Here is a 17,570-nt window from a genome sequence, read left to right on the forward strand (position 1 = left end):
CAGTGGACTTCAGCCTTCCACTATCAGGGTGCATATTTCTGCCATCAGTGCTCTCCTGGGGTTCGAGCTTATATCTCTGCCTGCGGTCAGACGTTTTACCAAGGCCATCATCCGGATGCGTCCTCGTTCTGTCACCAGGATGGTTCCATGGGACTTGATTCTCGTCCTTCATTGACTCACATTACCTCCTTTTGAGCCTCTTCAGTCGGTTTTTCTGTATTTTCTATCGCTGAAGACGGCCTTTTTAGTAGCCATTACTTCTGCTCGTCGAATTTGTGAACTTCAGGCTTTGTCTATGAAGGAACCGTTTCTCTGTTTTTTCCCGGATAAGGTGGTTCTCTCTCTACCGCCGGAGTTTGCACCCCCAAGGTTCAGTCGTCTGCCTACCTTTTTCCCCCGCTCCTGGCTCAGCTGAGGAAGAAGCTCTCCACACTCTCGATCTGAAGAGATTCCTCACCATCTATTTGGAACGGTGCCCCTGCGTCAGTCCTCTCGATTGTGGCTTCTTCGGGGCCCAACAGGGGTGTCAGCGTCTGCAAGTCTTCCATCTCTAAGTGGATTGTTGCGACCACCAACTTGGCATATTCTGTAGCTGGCCAACCTGCTCCTGTGGGGATCCATGTCCACTCTACTAGGGCGGTCTCCACTTCCTGGGACGAAAGATGTTGTATTTCGCCTGACCAGATCTGCAAGGCGGCTACTTGGCGAACTCTCCACGCTTTTGTACAGCATTACCGTCTCAACCAGATGATAAAGCCTGCAACCATAGTGCAGGCTGGCATGAGGTTGTGGCGGCTAATAAAGGTCAGGTTATTAATGCTAGGGATAGGCTGTGGGGTCAGGGAAAGGTCAGAAGTTTATATAAAAAAAAAAATGTGAAGGTTATGTAAGTGGTTGCGCGTTTGCGCATGCGCTAGCGCATTGCCGCTCTTTTTAGTGGTCTCGTGCTGCCGCGTGCCTGCCTCGCGCTGCGCAATGGGCGGGAAAACCGCCTATAAATAGGGCTGTTGTGAGGGGATTGCGCACTTACCTGGCGAACCGCTGAGCCGATACTGCAGTGACCTCTGAGTCTGGTGAGCAGTGGCGAGGCTGGTAAGCTGAAGACTCCATGGAGGAATTAATGAAGATGCGCCCTCCCACCCACCCTGTATTATATTGTTGTTTCTTTGTCATGGCTTTTATCGGGGTATAGTTACCCTATATTTTTAGGGGGAACTGTAAGTTTAAGTTATGCCGGCTGGCTTTTATGGCGGTTGGCAAGATTGTGATTTTAGTCGGATGCCCTGGGCTTGTGCCAAGGGCTTGTTATGTTTGTTACAATGGTTGCAAGGTTATTTCGTTACATTGAAAGTATGTATGTTTGATAAACTAAATAAAAGCCACGGCCTGTTTCATCCAAGCATAGTGTTTGTTTTTATTTATCAGTGTGTGTGGTTATTTGGTTTAGGTATTTATGTATATGTATTTATGCTTATGTCCCTTACAACCTCATGGCTTAGGAGGACTCTCTTTTGGGTCGGAAGGTCCGTGAGGCTGTTTTGTCTCCTTAAGTTTACCCACTTCCCTTCTGCTTTGGTACATCTATCCTTAGTGTCACCTGGGATGGCAGGGAAACAGGAAGTTCTACTTACCGAGAGCTTCTTATCCCTGCCAATCCCTGGTGACACGTTTTTGTTCCCTCTCTTCCTTTCAATAAATTTTGTTGCATCAGATTGCTTTTCCTGTGTGGTCTTTGGTATTCACTGGGGTTAGTAGGAGGGGAGGGGCTTTTAAAGTTTTGAGTCCTGCCCTATCTCAGGTACGGAGGATAAGTCTATCCTTAGTGTCACCAGGGATTGGCAGGGAAAAGAAGCTCTCTGTAAGTAGAACTTCCTGTTTCTAGGATTTACCATAAATTCCATAGATGCATCATTGAGTCTACTGAAATCCAAACTCAAATTCATCAGAAAAGAGATCCTATCAACCCTGATGAGGACACAGGTTTCTTTAAGACAGATCACCAGACTAATCGGGATGCTGTCTGCATTAATCCAAGATATATTTCTTGCTCCTCTTCATTACAGAGATGAAAAGCTCAATCTTTGAGAAAAGGTCTCCAATATATGGATCTGGTCTCTCTGTCTCTAAGAGCAAGAGAAGAACTTCTTTGGTGGTTAAAACATGTGGAGGCCTGGAACGGCAGAGCAATCTTTGGTATCCTCCGGATCTGGTCATAGAGTCGAATGCCAGTCAACTAAGTTGGGGAGCACAATGCAGTACCCAAACAACAGGTGGGAAATGGGCTTCTCAAGAAGGGGATCTTCACATCAACTATCTGGAACTACTGGCAGGTTCATTCGCTCTAAAGTCTCTGGTCAAAGACAAGGTGAATTGTTGCGTTTTGCTAACTAAAAAATACAAATTGTAAAGCACAATCCAACGAGCATTATATAAATTATGGGGGGTGGGGGATAGAATCTATCGCAGGCACATGTGATGTCTAAATATAACCCAAAGTATGTGCAAACTAGGTCGTATTTTAAGGTACATGGGCTAGATGTTATGATGTTACTCTTCTTGCCTACCAACCCAAGTTTAGGCATTTTTTATGTTAAGCTTAAACGCATTCTCTAGAATTAAAAATGGTCTAAATGTAATAGTTTAACTTAAAATATAATCCCTTTGTTCGGCATTTTAGTTATGGGTTACAATCTTGGCTAAAATCAGCCTAATGGGTACCATTCTTCTGACACAGTAAAATGGAGGTAAAACCATTCTAAGATGTTAAACCAACCCCCAGCGCAAGATAGTAATTTATCTCTCTGGTCTTGGCTAAGCATCTCTTACATTATATTTTTTTTATTTATTGGCTGGTTTATGCTAATTAACCACTGTCTCGAAAACCTCCACTGTAGATTGTTTATCGAGCACTTGGATTGAGAAACCCTACTTTGTTGACTTTCCTATTATTTGGTTACCTTCAGATCTATTTTCTGTCACCGAGCTCTACTGTCTCTGTCTAATGAGACGATGAGTAAAGAAAAATGTATAATCCAAAACCAGAGGTTACAAGAACTTTAAATGAGGGTCCAATGACGATGGGTAGAACATGTAATTTATCCAGATAATGTTGAAAGCTGCTGTTTGTCAAGGTCATGAAGGTGTGCTGTATGCAATCAGATATTCAAGTAGAAACTGATAACCTTCACATTATGCTTTATAGTTCAGATCATACGATACTCCATAAATCAAATTCATGCAAAAAAAAAATTTCTATAAAATTTTCCCAGTTACATTTTATATGGATTATCTACCCCACTGTGTGCTCGTTCTAATTATTAAACAATTCATGCACACAAACAATCTGCCAGGACATTAGCTGTAACATTTGATAATCAAATTGCAACTAATCAATGTTAATTGCCATGTATCAACCTTAAATCATCTACAATCTATCAAATCCCACAGATGAACACAGAAACATATTGACCCTAGCGTACTGAAAGAAATTAATAGGATACATATTCCTTTAAGCCTTGCGGGACTGGGGTGTCTAAAGTTCTGATCCAGTAACATTCGGTCTTCTATGTTACCACCTTTTTGATGAGGGGGGATATGATCAAATGCCACAAACTTCAACTGTGAGAGTCTATGGTTCAATTGGAGAAAAAGGCTTGTCCGATTCCCTTATGTCCCATCATCCAGCATGAGTACTAGATAACATCTGTGAACACTTTACATAATTGAGGTACCTCATGCTTGTACTTGACTATTTTCATTTGAGGGTTCATAAAAATGTTTGGGAATAGAGATCACAAGTCTGTCTCTTAGGCTTGTACCTCGTTTATAATGCATCAGTGGTGAGACACCTTTTGTGTAAATTTTTGCAATAATCCACCAATTTTTCTGTACAATGTTCCTCTCTTTGGTGGTAAATAGTTTAGAACATACTGATAGGGGTTTTTCTCCTCTTTCACTTTAGGATCCATACCAGAGCGTAAGGCCTGATTTAGCACAGGCTCTAATCCCTCTGCCTAAAACACACCACCATTTCACCCAGTTGTTCACAGTGTTTTTCTGGATCGGAATTATTGTGAATCGTTGTATGATGTATGGAAGTGATCGCTTCATAGCCTCTGGAAGGAAACTCGAGGCATGTAGGAGTGTGATCTTTGGCTTTACTAAATAGAGTGTACCCCAGTTTGTCTTAAAGAAATACTTAAATATGTAGAAATTGGATTGTATCAAGAAAACCACGAGAACAGGGTGGCTATGGTAATGGGGACTCTCTATCCACCAAGTAGATACTTGATGACCACTTTCGGTAGTGGTTTATCTTGATAAAGGTCCGTTAAACGGACTGAAACATTGATGGCTCATTTATGTGAATAAACCTATGGAATATTTATGACGACTCCTGAGTGGGTCATATATTTTATCCATCAGATTAGCGATAAACAAATATGGAGGAGTTCCTACTGTTCCCACAAAGTTGGAAGCATAGCATTGTCCAAAATGTCTATGTATGTCCCCTTCAGCATACCAAGACATTTTGGACAATGACGTGCATCAAACTTTGTGGGAACAGTTTCAGGAAGGCCCTTTTCTTTTCCAGCATGACTGTGACCCAGTGCATAAAGCAAGGTCCAAAAAGACATGGTTGCATAAGTTTGCAGAGGCCTGACCTCAACCCTTATCAAAACCTCTGGTATGAACTAAAATGGACAATACGAGACAATAGCAAGAACATTTTAAAGAAGTGAAAACTTACCTTGTTGTTTGTTAATAATCCCTAGTCTACTGGCATCCCTTATGAATAATCACCCATCACTAAAAGTGCCAAATGTGTTCACGCCGACATGAGTAAAGTAAAATAAAGTCATTGTTGCTCAAAAAATGAAGGATTTGATTGATTTGAGTTGATAGACCAGGTCTGCAGCCGCAGCAAGAGTAATATTGTTGAAAGATGAGAGTGGTGGTGTACTCGTGCTCACAAATAATCGACCACATGAACCAAGATATTTTGTAAATGGTCACCCTTCTGCTCCAGGAAATATCTAAAATACCAACAAATAATAATTGTCATGTGTGGAAAAAAATGGTCCCTCGTTGTGGCGATGGTACTGATTGTGGGGGTCCTGCTGTAGCTGACCACTCCATGATCAGAGTGGTCAGTCTACAGCAGATCCCCTGCATGTCTTTGCATGTGATTGCTGCTACAGCCAACCAGATACACGGATACCATTAAATGCCAAAGACGCTGCTTGTAAGCACTGCATTTGTCCATTCTGTTTCTCTACTTCTCACTGTGATCATGATATTGAGAGAGACAGAGAACAGTAAGTAGCGGTGTTCCCTGGGACCCAGTTTAAAAAAAAAAAAAAATCTTTTATTTTTGGAATTTTTACCTGACCATAAAGGGTTATTTTTTATATGTATTTTTAATGTATGGATAGTTACTGTGGTTGGGGTTAGTTAGGAGGAAATTAGGTAGGGATTTAAAAAATGAAAAATTTTAATAAATGAAAATGATGTAGTAATATAGTGTGGTTTTCAAACCAGGGCAAGTAAATAAATACATATTTGGTATTTCTTTCACTTTTATACTAGCTATGGACAATTTATATAACTGTAAAACTGTGCGTAGATGTGTTTTTAATCCAATTTTTATAAAAATGTCAAATATATGATTTTTTTCTTTTTTAAAGACCTACCTATTAATGAAGCCTGCTTATTCAGATTTATTTTAACGAAACAAAACAACATATATTTAGAACGAGCAACCTATCCGTTTGCTTTGTTGTGATGGTTGTCACCAACTGAAAAATGTAGACACTGCCAGTGTCAACCATTTCCGTAGAGCACTGATTATTTCAGAAAAGCCCATAGTGTCTCACATGTTGGTTAGTATATGTTCTCTGCTCTAAGCAGCCCTTCATGCTTGATGTCCTTCCTAATTCATGCGGGGGTCCTCTTTATTCTCCACTGTGCCTTCAAGAGACATACAGGTAAAACAATGTTCACAGCACGCGGAATTTAACATATTTTATCAGTATCAAAGTAAATATGGAAGGCAACAACCAAATCATCTGAAGGAATCATTACACCAGAGTATTTCATTGCTGCTTCAGTGTTTTGCTCTATACTGTGCATTGACTAAAGGGACCGTAAAATATAATCAAAATTTTAATAACTTTGGCTTCTACAACAAAAAATTCTAAACTTATTTTAAACATTTATTGGTTCAGCAACTGTGACTCGACCAGTGTAGAAAACCAGTAAGAAAAATGAGTCACCAACTCTGTGGCTTCTTAAGAAAATGAGAATAAACCAGATGATTGTCTTCAGTTAACCTGTCATTACCTGCAAAATTATTGGATGTGTATTAACAGCCAGAGTATACAGAAGTCTTAATTTGTCTTTTTTTGTCAAATGAGTCACGTAGAAGCTACCAGCATCAACCACTTCTGTATAGCATCAAACTATTCTGCCTAGAAGATGTTGAGAAGGGCAATGAAGGAAATCAGGAGATAGACCTTGTAAAGAGAACTTATTATTTTATTAGTTGTTGAGTGCATACAGGTGTCTAACAAGCACAGCATAAGGGAAACAAAATTAGTAGCTGCACTTAGGTATATTTCAACATAATTTGGTCACAGACAAATGAAAATATAAATAAAATATAACATTCACAATTTATATTTAAGTAAAGATGTAATTGTATGTAGTTACTAGCATAATGGAAAATAAATGTTTTATACATAAAATGTGTAATTTAAATATACATTTAAATATAACATGCTTAAAGCATACATTAATTGTATTATAATGCATTAATTTCAAATCATTCGTTCTTGCTTGCTTACATTTCTTTAGATGCCAGGGAACACGTTGCAGAAGAAAGAGAGGGAGTTGGACATATAGCAGAGTTTGGAAATGCATCTGTAGATCATATAGTCTTTACAATAACAAAGGATCTGGAAGAATGAGTCTCAGTGGTGAAAAAAATACCATAATCTCACAGTTCACAAATATCAAGTAAAAGAAAATGAAAGGAGTAGGTGGGAATGTTATATAGTAAGGAGCTAAGTCAAAGTTTTAGAGATAGGACAGGTAAGCTTTCCATTTTTATTCATAAACTTGAGCCTTTAGTTCTTCTTCTCCTGTGGGTATAAGGATTAAAATGAATCACACATTCCAGAACTAGCATTATCAAAACTCACTTCTCTAGCTATTGTGAAACTATAGGTCTGATGATGCTCAGCTGTTTGGTAGAACTGGGGACAGGCTAGCCTGGTGGCAATTGCCCCCAGGAACAGGAATTTTCCAAATAGGGCAGACCCAATGCCAAAATTGGGAGGCAGAGCTCAGTAGGGCCACATAATGTGATGTTACCTGGGCCTGTGGTTGTAGCAAGGCAACTCACAAAGAGTGCAGACTTCCCTAAAGAAACACTCTATACACATTGAGATAATGAGTCTGAGTGTGGTAGAGTCAGTGAGGGGTTGGACCTACTGCAGAACTGGGTGGGGCTGACTGTTTTGAGCCTAAAGGGTGTAGAATGAATAAAGTATGCGCATGAGCCTGAGTGAGAGGAGACCACTGTGGGTGCAATCTGGGCGCTGGATAATTCCTGTGGGTGCAATCTGGGCAAGTTCTGTGTCTGTGAGTAATCTGGTGCTGGAGCAAGTTCTTTTGTGGGTGCAATATGGGTGCTGGGGCAAGTCCTGCAGGGGATATCCTGTCCTCCGATGAACTTCCGGGTGACGTCAGCAGTGCCGTTAGCTGTTACATCTGATCGGACAGCAGAAAGCCGGCAATGCTGGCTTCTGCTGTCAGGGGGGTCCAGGCTGTCAAACGACAGCCTGATCTCCCGTGCAGCAGCAGGGATGTGTCCCTGCCACTGCAAGAAGGGCAGGACGTACCGGTACGTCCATAAGGGATTCTTGGGATGCGTTTCTCGGTACGTCCATAGGGGACTGAAGGGGTTAAGGGGGGGACTCATATTCCAACTATATCAAACCTGATCGTAATTCTCACATCCATATACTGTATAATATAGTAGTAATATGTTATTGTTTCCCATTTCACCTTAATAAGGCAAGTACCGGTGTTTTTTCCATACATGTGAGCTGGTAAAATCTCTTCGCTTTCCACTCCCATACAGATTTAATGTATCCTCGTTCAGACCCCCCGACATACACACACTAAGAAACTACCCTGAAGAGTGGTGGCTTCTGGTAGCCTTAGCCAATAATTTCACAGGTATGGTTATTTACTTTGTGTTGTATGTAGGAGCTGCCAAATTGGTGTGTTATTTGAGATAAGTAAGACATTACACCGCTCAAAATATTTCTAGCACTATAGGGTTCTCTGCAGTCTACATATACAATAGTAGAGTCCCAAAAGAGTGATATTCCAATTTAATGAGCGATTATGAGAAATAAAGGGAAATTTGCCTGAAATGCCCGTGCTATGCATCAATTAACTAAAAACAATAGAATCATACAAAGTGAACGCAGAAAAGAACCATTAGGCCCATCCAGTCTGCCCAACCTCTGAGGACTTTCCTTAGTACCTGCCCTTATCCTATATCTAGTTTGGCATTATGCCTATCCCATGCTTGCTTAAATGTCTTAACATCTACCACTTCTGCTGGAAGGCTATTCCACACGTCCACTACCTTTTCCGTAAAGTAATATTTCCTGATGTTACCATTAAACCTTTGCCCCTCTATCTTATGACTATATCCTCTTGTTGTGGCAGTATTTCTCCTTTTAAATGAACTCTCTTCCTTTATCCTGTTGATTCCCTTTAAGTATTTAAATGTTTCTATCATATCCCCCCTGTCATGTCTTTTTTCCAGGCTATATATGTTAAGATTCTTTAACCTGTCCTGGTAAGGTTTATCCTGTAATTCATAAACCATTTTAGTAGCCCTTTTCTGAACTTTTCTCCAACATATCTATATCCTTCCGGAGATACGGTCTCTAGTACTGTACACAATACATTAAATAAATATAAATAATACGATGAGTTATCTGTGGTTTTCAGAGCTGGAAAAGATGGCTGTATCTCTGGTTGTGCAAAATTGTATCAAGATAATTGCTATTTTTGCCTCAGGGACTCAAAAATCAGAACTGTCCCAGCAAAATCAGGGCAATTGGCAAGTATGTAATAGGTAATATTTTTGAATGCTTGTGATGCCATGTTTTGTAGAGCCACCTGTTAATTATAAAGCTAATATGGCATTCTTGTCTAACCACATACTTCAGTGATTTCCAAATTGCAAATCTATCTCAAACTAATTGCTGAAAAAACAAGCAGATTGCCTTTTCAGGAAATCTAACCTGAAAATGTAATATGCCCAGCATTTCTTTTTAATTATGTTAATTACATTTTGCACATGTACTCATTAGCTACTATGGTAATTAGCGTAAACCTTTAATGCACGTTGTAGCAATCAAAATATTTACCTAAAGTAAATTAAGTAATTTCTCCAAAATAACAAGAGCAAACAATTTGAGATAGATAACAAGCAGATGTAGGAATTAATTATAGGACATTACCTCCTAGTTTTTGCAAATTAATTTCATTTAAGAATTTTTTTTTTAGATTTTGAAAGTAATACCCCAGTTGTGGTTATGTTCTATACAAAAAACAGATTTGAAACATAATCTTTCTATATACTGTTAAAAGTAAGACAGAACATACAGAACATGTCATATTCAAGGTAGACTGCAAAGCAACTGCAAATGAATCTTAATGCCTCAGCATACCAAGACATTTTGGACAATGTTATGCTCATGCTATGCTATACACTGCTTCTCTGGGTCAACACTCTAATCCTCCGGGAGCGGGGTATTGACAGGCCCCAATCCTTTTCCCTTTAAATGGGGGTGTTTCCCGCAATGTCAGCAGGAACGCCCACTGACAGCAGCGGGACTGCCCCCTGATGTCAGTGGGACCGCTCGCTGATGTCAGTGGGCAGTCCTGGCTGCGTCCCGCAAGGGTAGGCTCCGGGTAGCTGGAGCACAGAAGTTCCCAGGTATGGCTATGCTTTCAAATTTGTGGGAACAGTTTGGGGAAGGCCCTTTTCTAGTACAGCTTGACTGTGCCCAGGTGCACAAAGCAAGGTCCATAAAGACATGGTTGGATAGGTTTGCTGTGGAAGAACATGACAAGCCTGCACAGAGCCTGACTCAACCCCATCAAAAATTTTGGGATGAAGTGGAACAGAGATTATGAGCCAGACCTTCCAGGGGTGGGCTGGGCCGGGGGGCAGTTGCCCCCCAGGCCGCCCGAAATCTAATCTAAACGGCCGCTGGGTGCTGATGCCGCCGGCCGGCGCAACTTTAATCCTTTTTTTAAAAAAATTTTATATGGCAAGCTGGATCGGCTATTAAATGAAAAAAAAAAATAGTATTAAAGCAGCGCCGGCCGGCGGCATCAGCACCCAGAAGCCGTATGCGACGGCCGCCAAGTGATGGGAGCAGCGTGAGGGGTGAAAGCTCCGCCCCCTCGCACTCACCTTTCACCCCTCACGCTGCTCCCATCACTATGCGGCCATCAGATTGTTGGAAATCGAATCTAAACGGCCGCTGGGTGCCGATGCTGCCGGCCGGCGCTACTCTAATACTTTATTTATTTATTTTTAATATGGCAAGCCGATCCGGCATATTAAATAAATAAAAAAAAAAGTATTAAAGTAGCTCCGGCCAGTGGCATCAGCACCCAGCGGCCGTTTAGATCAGTTTTCCAGCAGTCTGATGGCCGCATAGTGATGGGAGCAGCGTGAGGGGTGAAAGGTAAGTGCGAGGGGGCGGAGCCACTTCACTTGATTTGCCCCCCAGGCCTTAGGCTGCCAGCCCTCCCCTGAGACCTTCTCATCTAACATCAGTGCCTGACCTAACAAATGCTCTACTGGATACGGAGACAAAGATTCCCACAGAAACACTCCAAAATGGGAGCAGCAAAGGCTCATTGATGCACGTGGGGGGCAAAGGCTGGCACTTGTGGTCAAATCCAACAGATGAGCTACTGTTCAAATTGCTAAAAAAGTTAATGCTGGTTTTGATAGAAACAAGGTATCAGAACACACAGTGGATTGCAGATGGAGCCGCGTAGCTGCAGACCAGTCAGGATGCCCCTGTCCACAAGCGTTTACAATGGGCACATGAGCATTAGAACAGGGCTGTTTTGGCAGCAAATGGAGAACCTACACAATATTAGGCAGGTGGTCATAATGTTATGAAAAAATGTCGGTGCGCTAAGCTGGTCTCAGGCTCAAATAATACAAATGTGTAATATGAGGCCTACCAAACAGGTGTAAGCATGCTGCAAGAAACAGTGTGTCGGCTGTACAATGTATACAAAAAAGTACACTTTTCCTCGGAAATATATTATCCCTTTCTGTTGTCTTCCAAAGATACACAAATACACTAAATTTCAGGAAATGGAAACCTTATTAAAAAAAACTTAAAAAGGGTTTTAAATCATCCTTGCTCTTTCATGTCTTTGAGCAAGGATGGTGTTGTTCAATTATTATTTTTGGATAGGAAGCTCCATGTTTACTTTTAAATGTGTTCAATAATCCAGTTGACTGTACAGTCACTAGTTGGAGGTGCTTCCAACCTAGCCGATGATTAAGCACCCAATGAAACGTGACAGGAGTTGTCCTCGCATTCCCCTTCTTTTGGTGTGCGTCTCCCTGCTGTATTGCTACTTCATTAAATGTAGATGCACAATAAATGAAGCAACTTAGAATTGTTGGGAATTTGGATCTTTAATGTTATGCCTCCTTCGAGACCTGCTTAGTTCCTGTGCTTTGTTTTTTGCTGATTGCGGTGATAGAGGTGGAGGCTTGTCTGTCAGGGTCTTGATTGTTTTATATTGTGCTTTTATTCTAGTCATATTCCCATCAGGAACTATTTTATTTATTTCTCAATTCTGTGCTGAACTTTTAATCCTTTACTTTTCAAAATATTGTATTAAAAGTTATATTTTATTTCATTTTTTAAACATATCCTTTTGATTTCTTATATACCATAGGTGTTACCCACACTTGTGTACCTTCTTTTTTGTGGACACCAATTAAGCCATCATGTTATCTAAGTTATCTAAAGTCATGATGCACTGCATTATTTAAAAGAACAGTGAAAAACAAGTTCAAAAAAGTAAAAAAAAAAATACACCTTGTATCCCCACTGCGTAAGCATATAAAAGATAAAGAAACGTAAAAAATTTAAAAAACAAAACAGTTTATTCTGTGGCTCTTTAATCTCTGAGAAAACTTGAAAACCCAATGTATGTATACTATTAATGTACTTGCATAATTAAAAGGGATATGCAAAAACAGTTGGGAGCATCTCAAGTTTTAGCTCTCTTGTGTCATCACAGAGGAAAACTCTTCAACATATCAGTCTGATCCTGTCCCAAGGGCATTCCAGAAGTGAACGAGGGAACATTTCTGTTCTGGACTGCACTTGGGGGATGATCAGACTGATATGTTGATGATCAGCACAAGAGAGCTAAAACCTGAAATGCTCCTCAGCTGGGACGCACTGTAGGACAGGCTGTGAAGTGGCTGTCCATTCTTGGTGAGCATTTCCAACTTGTTTTGTATGGTCAATTAATCCTAGTTATTAAGCTTAAGTATTAATTTATTTTAAGGAAATAGCCATTATCCTTCATACTACAGAGAATAATACATCGGAAAGATAATAAGTATTTTCAGTTTATTTGTAAAATTGATGGTCCTGGGAGATTCATCGGAAGGAACTCCAGCATTGCTGGAAGTACATCATCCTTAGGCATCCTTTTGAGGATTGTAGGTGTCACAGTCTAGCAGCAATGGAAGGTACTGTTTGATAGCACTGGGTATATGAACCAATATGACAAAAAATCTGAACAATAATGTTAGCTAAATAAGCTCACTTGTCACATTTTTTAAGATTACCATAGTAATTGGAATTTTCTTTGGTAAAAAAATGCAACCAAGTTAAACAAGTTATCCATCTTTTGTATGCATGTGTTACACACGATAAACAATAAGTAGCTCATTAACAAGTTCTAACCTTATTTCTCCTTTTGAAGAATTTCTTGCGTGCTGATGTCCCAACACACGTGTTGCACTTATCAAGTCCAAGGAAGCCTTTGCCAAAATAAGAGTTTCTTTGTTTGGAATTAGAAGTATTTGTAGCCCCACTCAGTTATTTTGTCAACTGAAAAAACAACTGATAATTGATTGGGACAAATATATCCAAAAATGCATTTTCAGTACGTTTAAAGGTACAAGTCTTGTGTAGCGAAAAACGAAGACATTCTTTTTTCAGATGAAGTATTCTTTCAATTCATTTCAACTTTGTCAATGGGGGACAAGCACTGATGATAATTGGAGGAAAGAGGAAATACATGGAGGATGCTGATTAGATGGATTGCTATGGTTATTTTTCCTATGCTGGATGCTGATGTTAAAGGTTTTGGGGAGTATGACAACACACTAAAAATAAAATACCCAGTAAAAAGTATTTTCTGGTCAAATGTATTGACGTGTTTGAGATGAATGTGCAACCGTAAGTGACATCAGGTGCAGAAACACCTTGCTATTATACAGATGGGAAGATCTTGAATGCTTGTGGTTAATCCACTATTTACTTCGGACTTTTTGTGGGATTTATGAATCTCCGATTGATATTAAATATGCATTGTTTTCCTATATTAGTATTACATGCATATACAAAGGGGCATAAAGCACTTAAAAAGGTATATTTCATTATATTATAGTGTTATTTTACATTTATAAACAAAAAATTATGATGTACATTGTACGTCATGTCCTTAAGTATATAAAGAAAAAACGGCATAAAGGCACAGTATGCATGGGAAATTGCATTTAAAGGGAGCATGCAGCAATCATGTGCATTAATGTGCTTATGGTTGGAGCCTGTCTAGCCTCTGTTTTTCCTGATGATTAGACTGAAACCTTAATTAGTCCTTGGTCTCATCTTAGATTCAGGATATGCATATGCCTGTCCCATGCATGTTTCAATCCTTCAATGTGTAAACCTCTACTACTTCTGCTGGGAGGCTTAAATAGGTTTAATGGTAACTATTTGTTCAGAACTAGGTGGCTGCTTGGCACTGTTGTCTTACTTACCACCAGCACTATATATATAGACAGAACACTATACCAAAACTGTACATTCTTTGGTGCAGAAACTTGCTTTCTAAATGTATTAATATTGTACCACGATCATAATTTATATGACAGCAATTATTGTACCTCTTATTTATTGTACTGTAAGCCTTGATGTGCTACAGCTGTTAGTGCTCAATAAATATGCATGAATACTATCGTTCACGTTATAAACTCATGGTTATTTAGGCGTGAAGCAGAGACTTGATATAACAATTAATTTATTAACAATTTCATTATCCACATGTAATGGAAATAAATTCTTGTCGAAAAGTGTTATTGTACACATTTACCAGTTGTGGAGGGGCTTGTAATAGTTAAATAGTTAAATCTAGGTTCACTTGGTTAAAATAAGCATTATACATCAATGAGCCATAACATTATGATCACTGACAGGTGAAGTTTATAACACTGATAATCTTGTTATAACATACCCCCCAACTGTCCCGATTTAGGTGGGACAGTCCCGATTATGGCATTCAGCGGGAGAGAAATGTTGCTCCTTCCAGTGCTTCAGGTTACTGTCTTCAATGTCCTTTAGAGGAGCTGCTTTTGGCTGTGCCCATTCCTGCCCAGGTTCCGCCCACTACTACCTACTATTCACTCACTTTCTTTACATAAAATTCTAACTGGGACCAGGCTCACTCCCACCCATCAGTAGTACTGCCCCCTAATCCCAGCCAACCACCCAAAAAGAAATATACCAAAATATATTTGTTAACAGGCCCTAATTTGGAAAACTCACTACATGCCTACAGTGAAGGAAAACATTACTTGATCCCCTGCTGATTTTGTATGTATGCCCACTGACAAAGACATGATCAGTCTATAATTGCAATGGTAAGTTTATTATAACAGTGAGAGACAGAATACCAAAAAAAAATTAAAAATCCAGAATAACACATTTCAAATAAATTGATTTGCATTTTCCGTACAAGCGACTTTATTGGTCGTTCATACCAAGGCCAAGTTGCTGCACCAGGATTTTAAAAGTCTGTACGAGCGACTCTATAGGGGCCTCCTCTGGCACCAACCAATTGATCAACTTGACATGGGACTTGGCCTGTCTCCCCGCTCCAAATTCAACTCCTGATGGCGAATTTCCACTCCCGTTATCTACGCAGAATTGCAGGGGTTAACAGGAGCGGAAACCCGTAGGTTTGCCGTCGTGAGTTTAAAAGGCTGTGCAAGTGAGCATATTGGTCGCCTGCAGGGGCCTCCTCTGGCATCAACCAATTGATGCAGGGCCGCTTGGGGAGAGGATGGATCTTCCTCTAACTGGCATAAAATAAAGGGATTGTGAGGTCTATTTACACAGACCTTTGTTTCATTGGTCCCTTGGCACCCAGCTTTAATGCTGGGTGCCAAGGTATGATGTCACTGAACCCTGTGTACCACAAGGGAGCACTGAAACAACAGTCTGTAGAAAACAGACCTCATGCTCCCACCACAGGAAAACAAGAAGAAGAAAGGTAAGATATTGGATGAAGGGGCATTTATTTATTGTAGTCATGCAAATTTAATTGTTGATTTTTAATACAATACACTTTGAATTTGTTTTGATTTATTAAGAAATGAATGTTTTAAATATGTATTTAAATATGTATCAGTTTTATTTACTTGATTGCACGTGACCTCTAATGCACTTCCTTGAAAACATTCTAGACCCTTGAAACAATGCCTGCTAAAGTTTTCCACACCATATATTTTACTCAGCAGGAGTACCATGTTGTTACTAGATTGTTTTCTTTGCCTAAGCTTAGTTTAATTTACACTTTTTGAGGTTTGAGGTGGGAGTTGAAAATTGGACCACAGCTTGAAGTTGCCATTGTGTCTATGAGTGTGTATGGTCATTACACAGATAAAATACTGCGACCTGCAGTCTGCTGCCTGGATACTCAGACTTTAAATTGATGTACAATTATACATCCTACCATAGACATATAGGAGCATCAATTTTCTCTTCAACCTTGTTTGACCTTAAAATAGGATCTACCAAGTCCTCTGTCTGTGAAGAAACAGAACAGCTTGAATGTGCCTTGCACCTCAAACAATAACATGTACTATAGTTATAATGCTAGGTTGCTATCCTTTTTTCCTTTCTTCATTTTCCTTTGAAATTTTTCAAAAATCCAGTACTGAATACAATACAAGACTGGCATAATAGTTTTTAAAGTAGGAGATGGACATAATTCTTAATATTTTCCAGAGTTTAGCAAAGCACAGTATACATGACTATGAAGGTCAATAGTCCAATACTCTTTTTTTTTCTAGCCAACTAGAAATATAGAAACCAGTACACAAAATATATGGGAGGGGTTTTGGCAATAGCTTTATAATTCCAAAGTCTTAACGCAATTACCATAACCACCCAATATCTGCAGATCATTGGGCCCAATAGGTAGCTTCTTCCACCAGTCTGGTCCACACTTTCTCAAACAGACGGGTCCACACGTGGAGAAAAGAGAGGAGTTGATTTACGTAACATTGCATAAAGACATGGCCACTTGCACAGCAGAGCATCCATTAAAAAGAGTTCCAGACAAGGAAGGGGGTGAGGTAGGACACGTTATAGGGCAATATGTACAAGTAGCGTATTGCTACCAATTCAATTTACCTAATTTTACCTGGGCTGTCTAGTTTTCAAAAATATATGGTTTGATGTTTGTTAATTGAATTGGACAGTGCCAAAGATATCCCAAATTGGACATGGGAGCAGGATGGCAGAATTTCTAAATTCCAAGTTGAAAAACTCAAATGTACACCTGAAATTAAATATGTAATTAACATTTTTAATTTATTTAATTTATACATTTGAATGATTGTATTTATTCAATTATATATACATATAAATAATATATATATATATAACTATTTGTAACATAAATATTTGATTTATTTAATCAAAATGTATTTATTAATTTATTTATATAATGAATTAATTAAAAATAACACACACAAAATAAACCTAAAAAAAATGTACTGCTTTGCAAGATCACTGCAGTGATGAATGGTGATCAATGACAAGGAAGTGGTTAAAACTCCTTCTTTGCCAACTAATATAACAAGATATCTACCAATATATACCAATATCTAATTGGATATTGCAGATGCAGCAACAACCTCTGAGTGACGGAAACTTGGTTTTTCAAATATGGTGGCGCCATGCTGCTAGAATATCAAGGCTTATCAGCAGCACATACTAACATACCCAACTCCTCCGCCGCAGAGAAGAGGGAGACCTTCCTCCACCTTGCAACCGCTCCAGCAGCAGCTAATGCGGAGAAGAGTAGAGCCGCGTATGCAGGTACGTAACACACCTGCTGTATTTATATATCCACATATATCATCAGTGATCTTAGAGAAGCAATTATTGCTGCCCATCAACCTGGGA

The 17,570-nt window shown here is 39.5% G+C and overlaps 1 protein-coding gene across 1 annotated transcript; it reads right to left on the minus strand.

Moving 5' to 3' along the window:
* Nucleotides 1-407: 407 nt before the first annotated feature.
* DIPK2B (divergent protein kinase domain 2B) lies at nt 408-13,814 on the minus strand. Its single transcript, XM_053455884.1, is given in 6 exon segments — nt 408-718; nt 4,751-5,036; nt 6,343-6,528; nt 7,495-7,526; nt 13,046-13,185; nt 13,810-13,814. Coding segments are annotated over 6 exon segments (960 nt in total).
* Nucleotides 13,815-17,570: the final 3,756 nt, after the last annotated feature.

The sequence above is a fragment of the Spea bombifrons genome, chromosome 2, assembly GCF_027358695.1.
Source record: "Spea bombifrons isolate aSpeBom1 chromosome 2, aSpeBom1.2.pri, whole genome shotgun sequence".
NCBI classification, from domain to species: Eukaryota; Metazoa; Chordata; class Amphibia; order Anura; family Pelobatidae; genus Spea; species Spea bombifrons.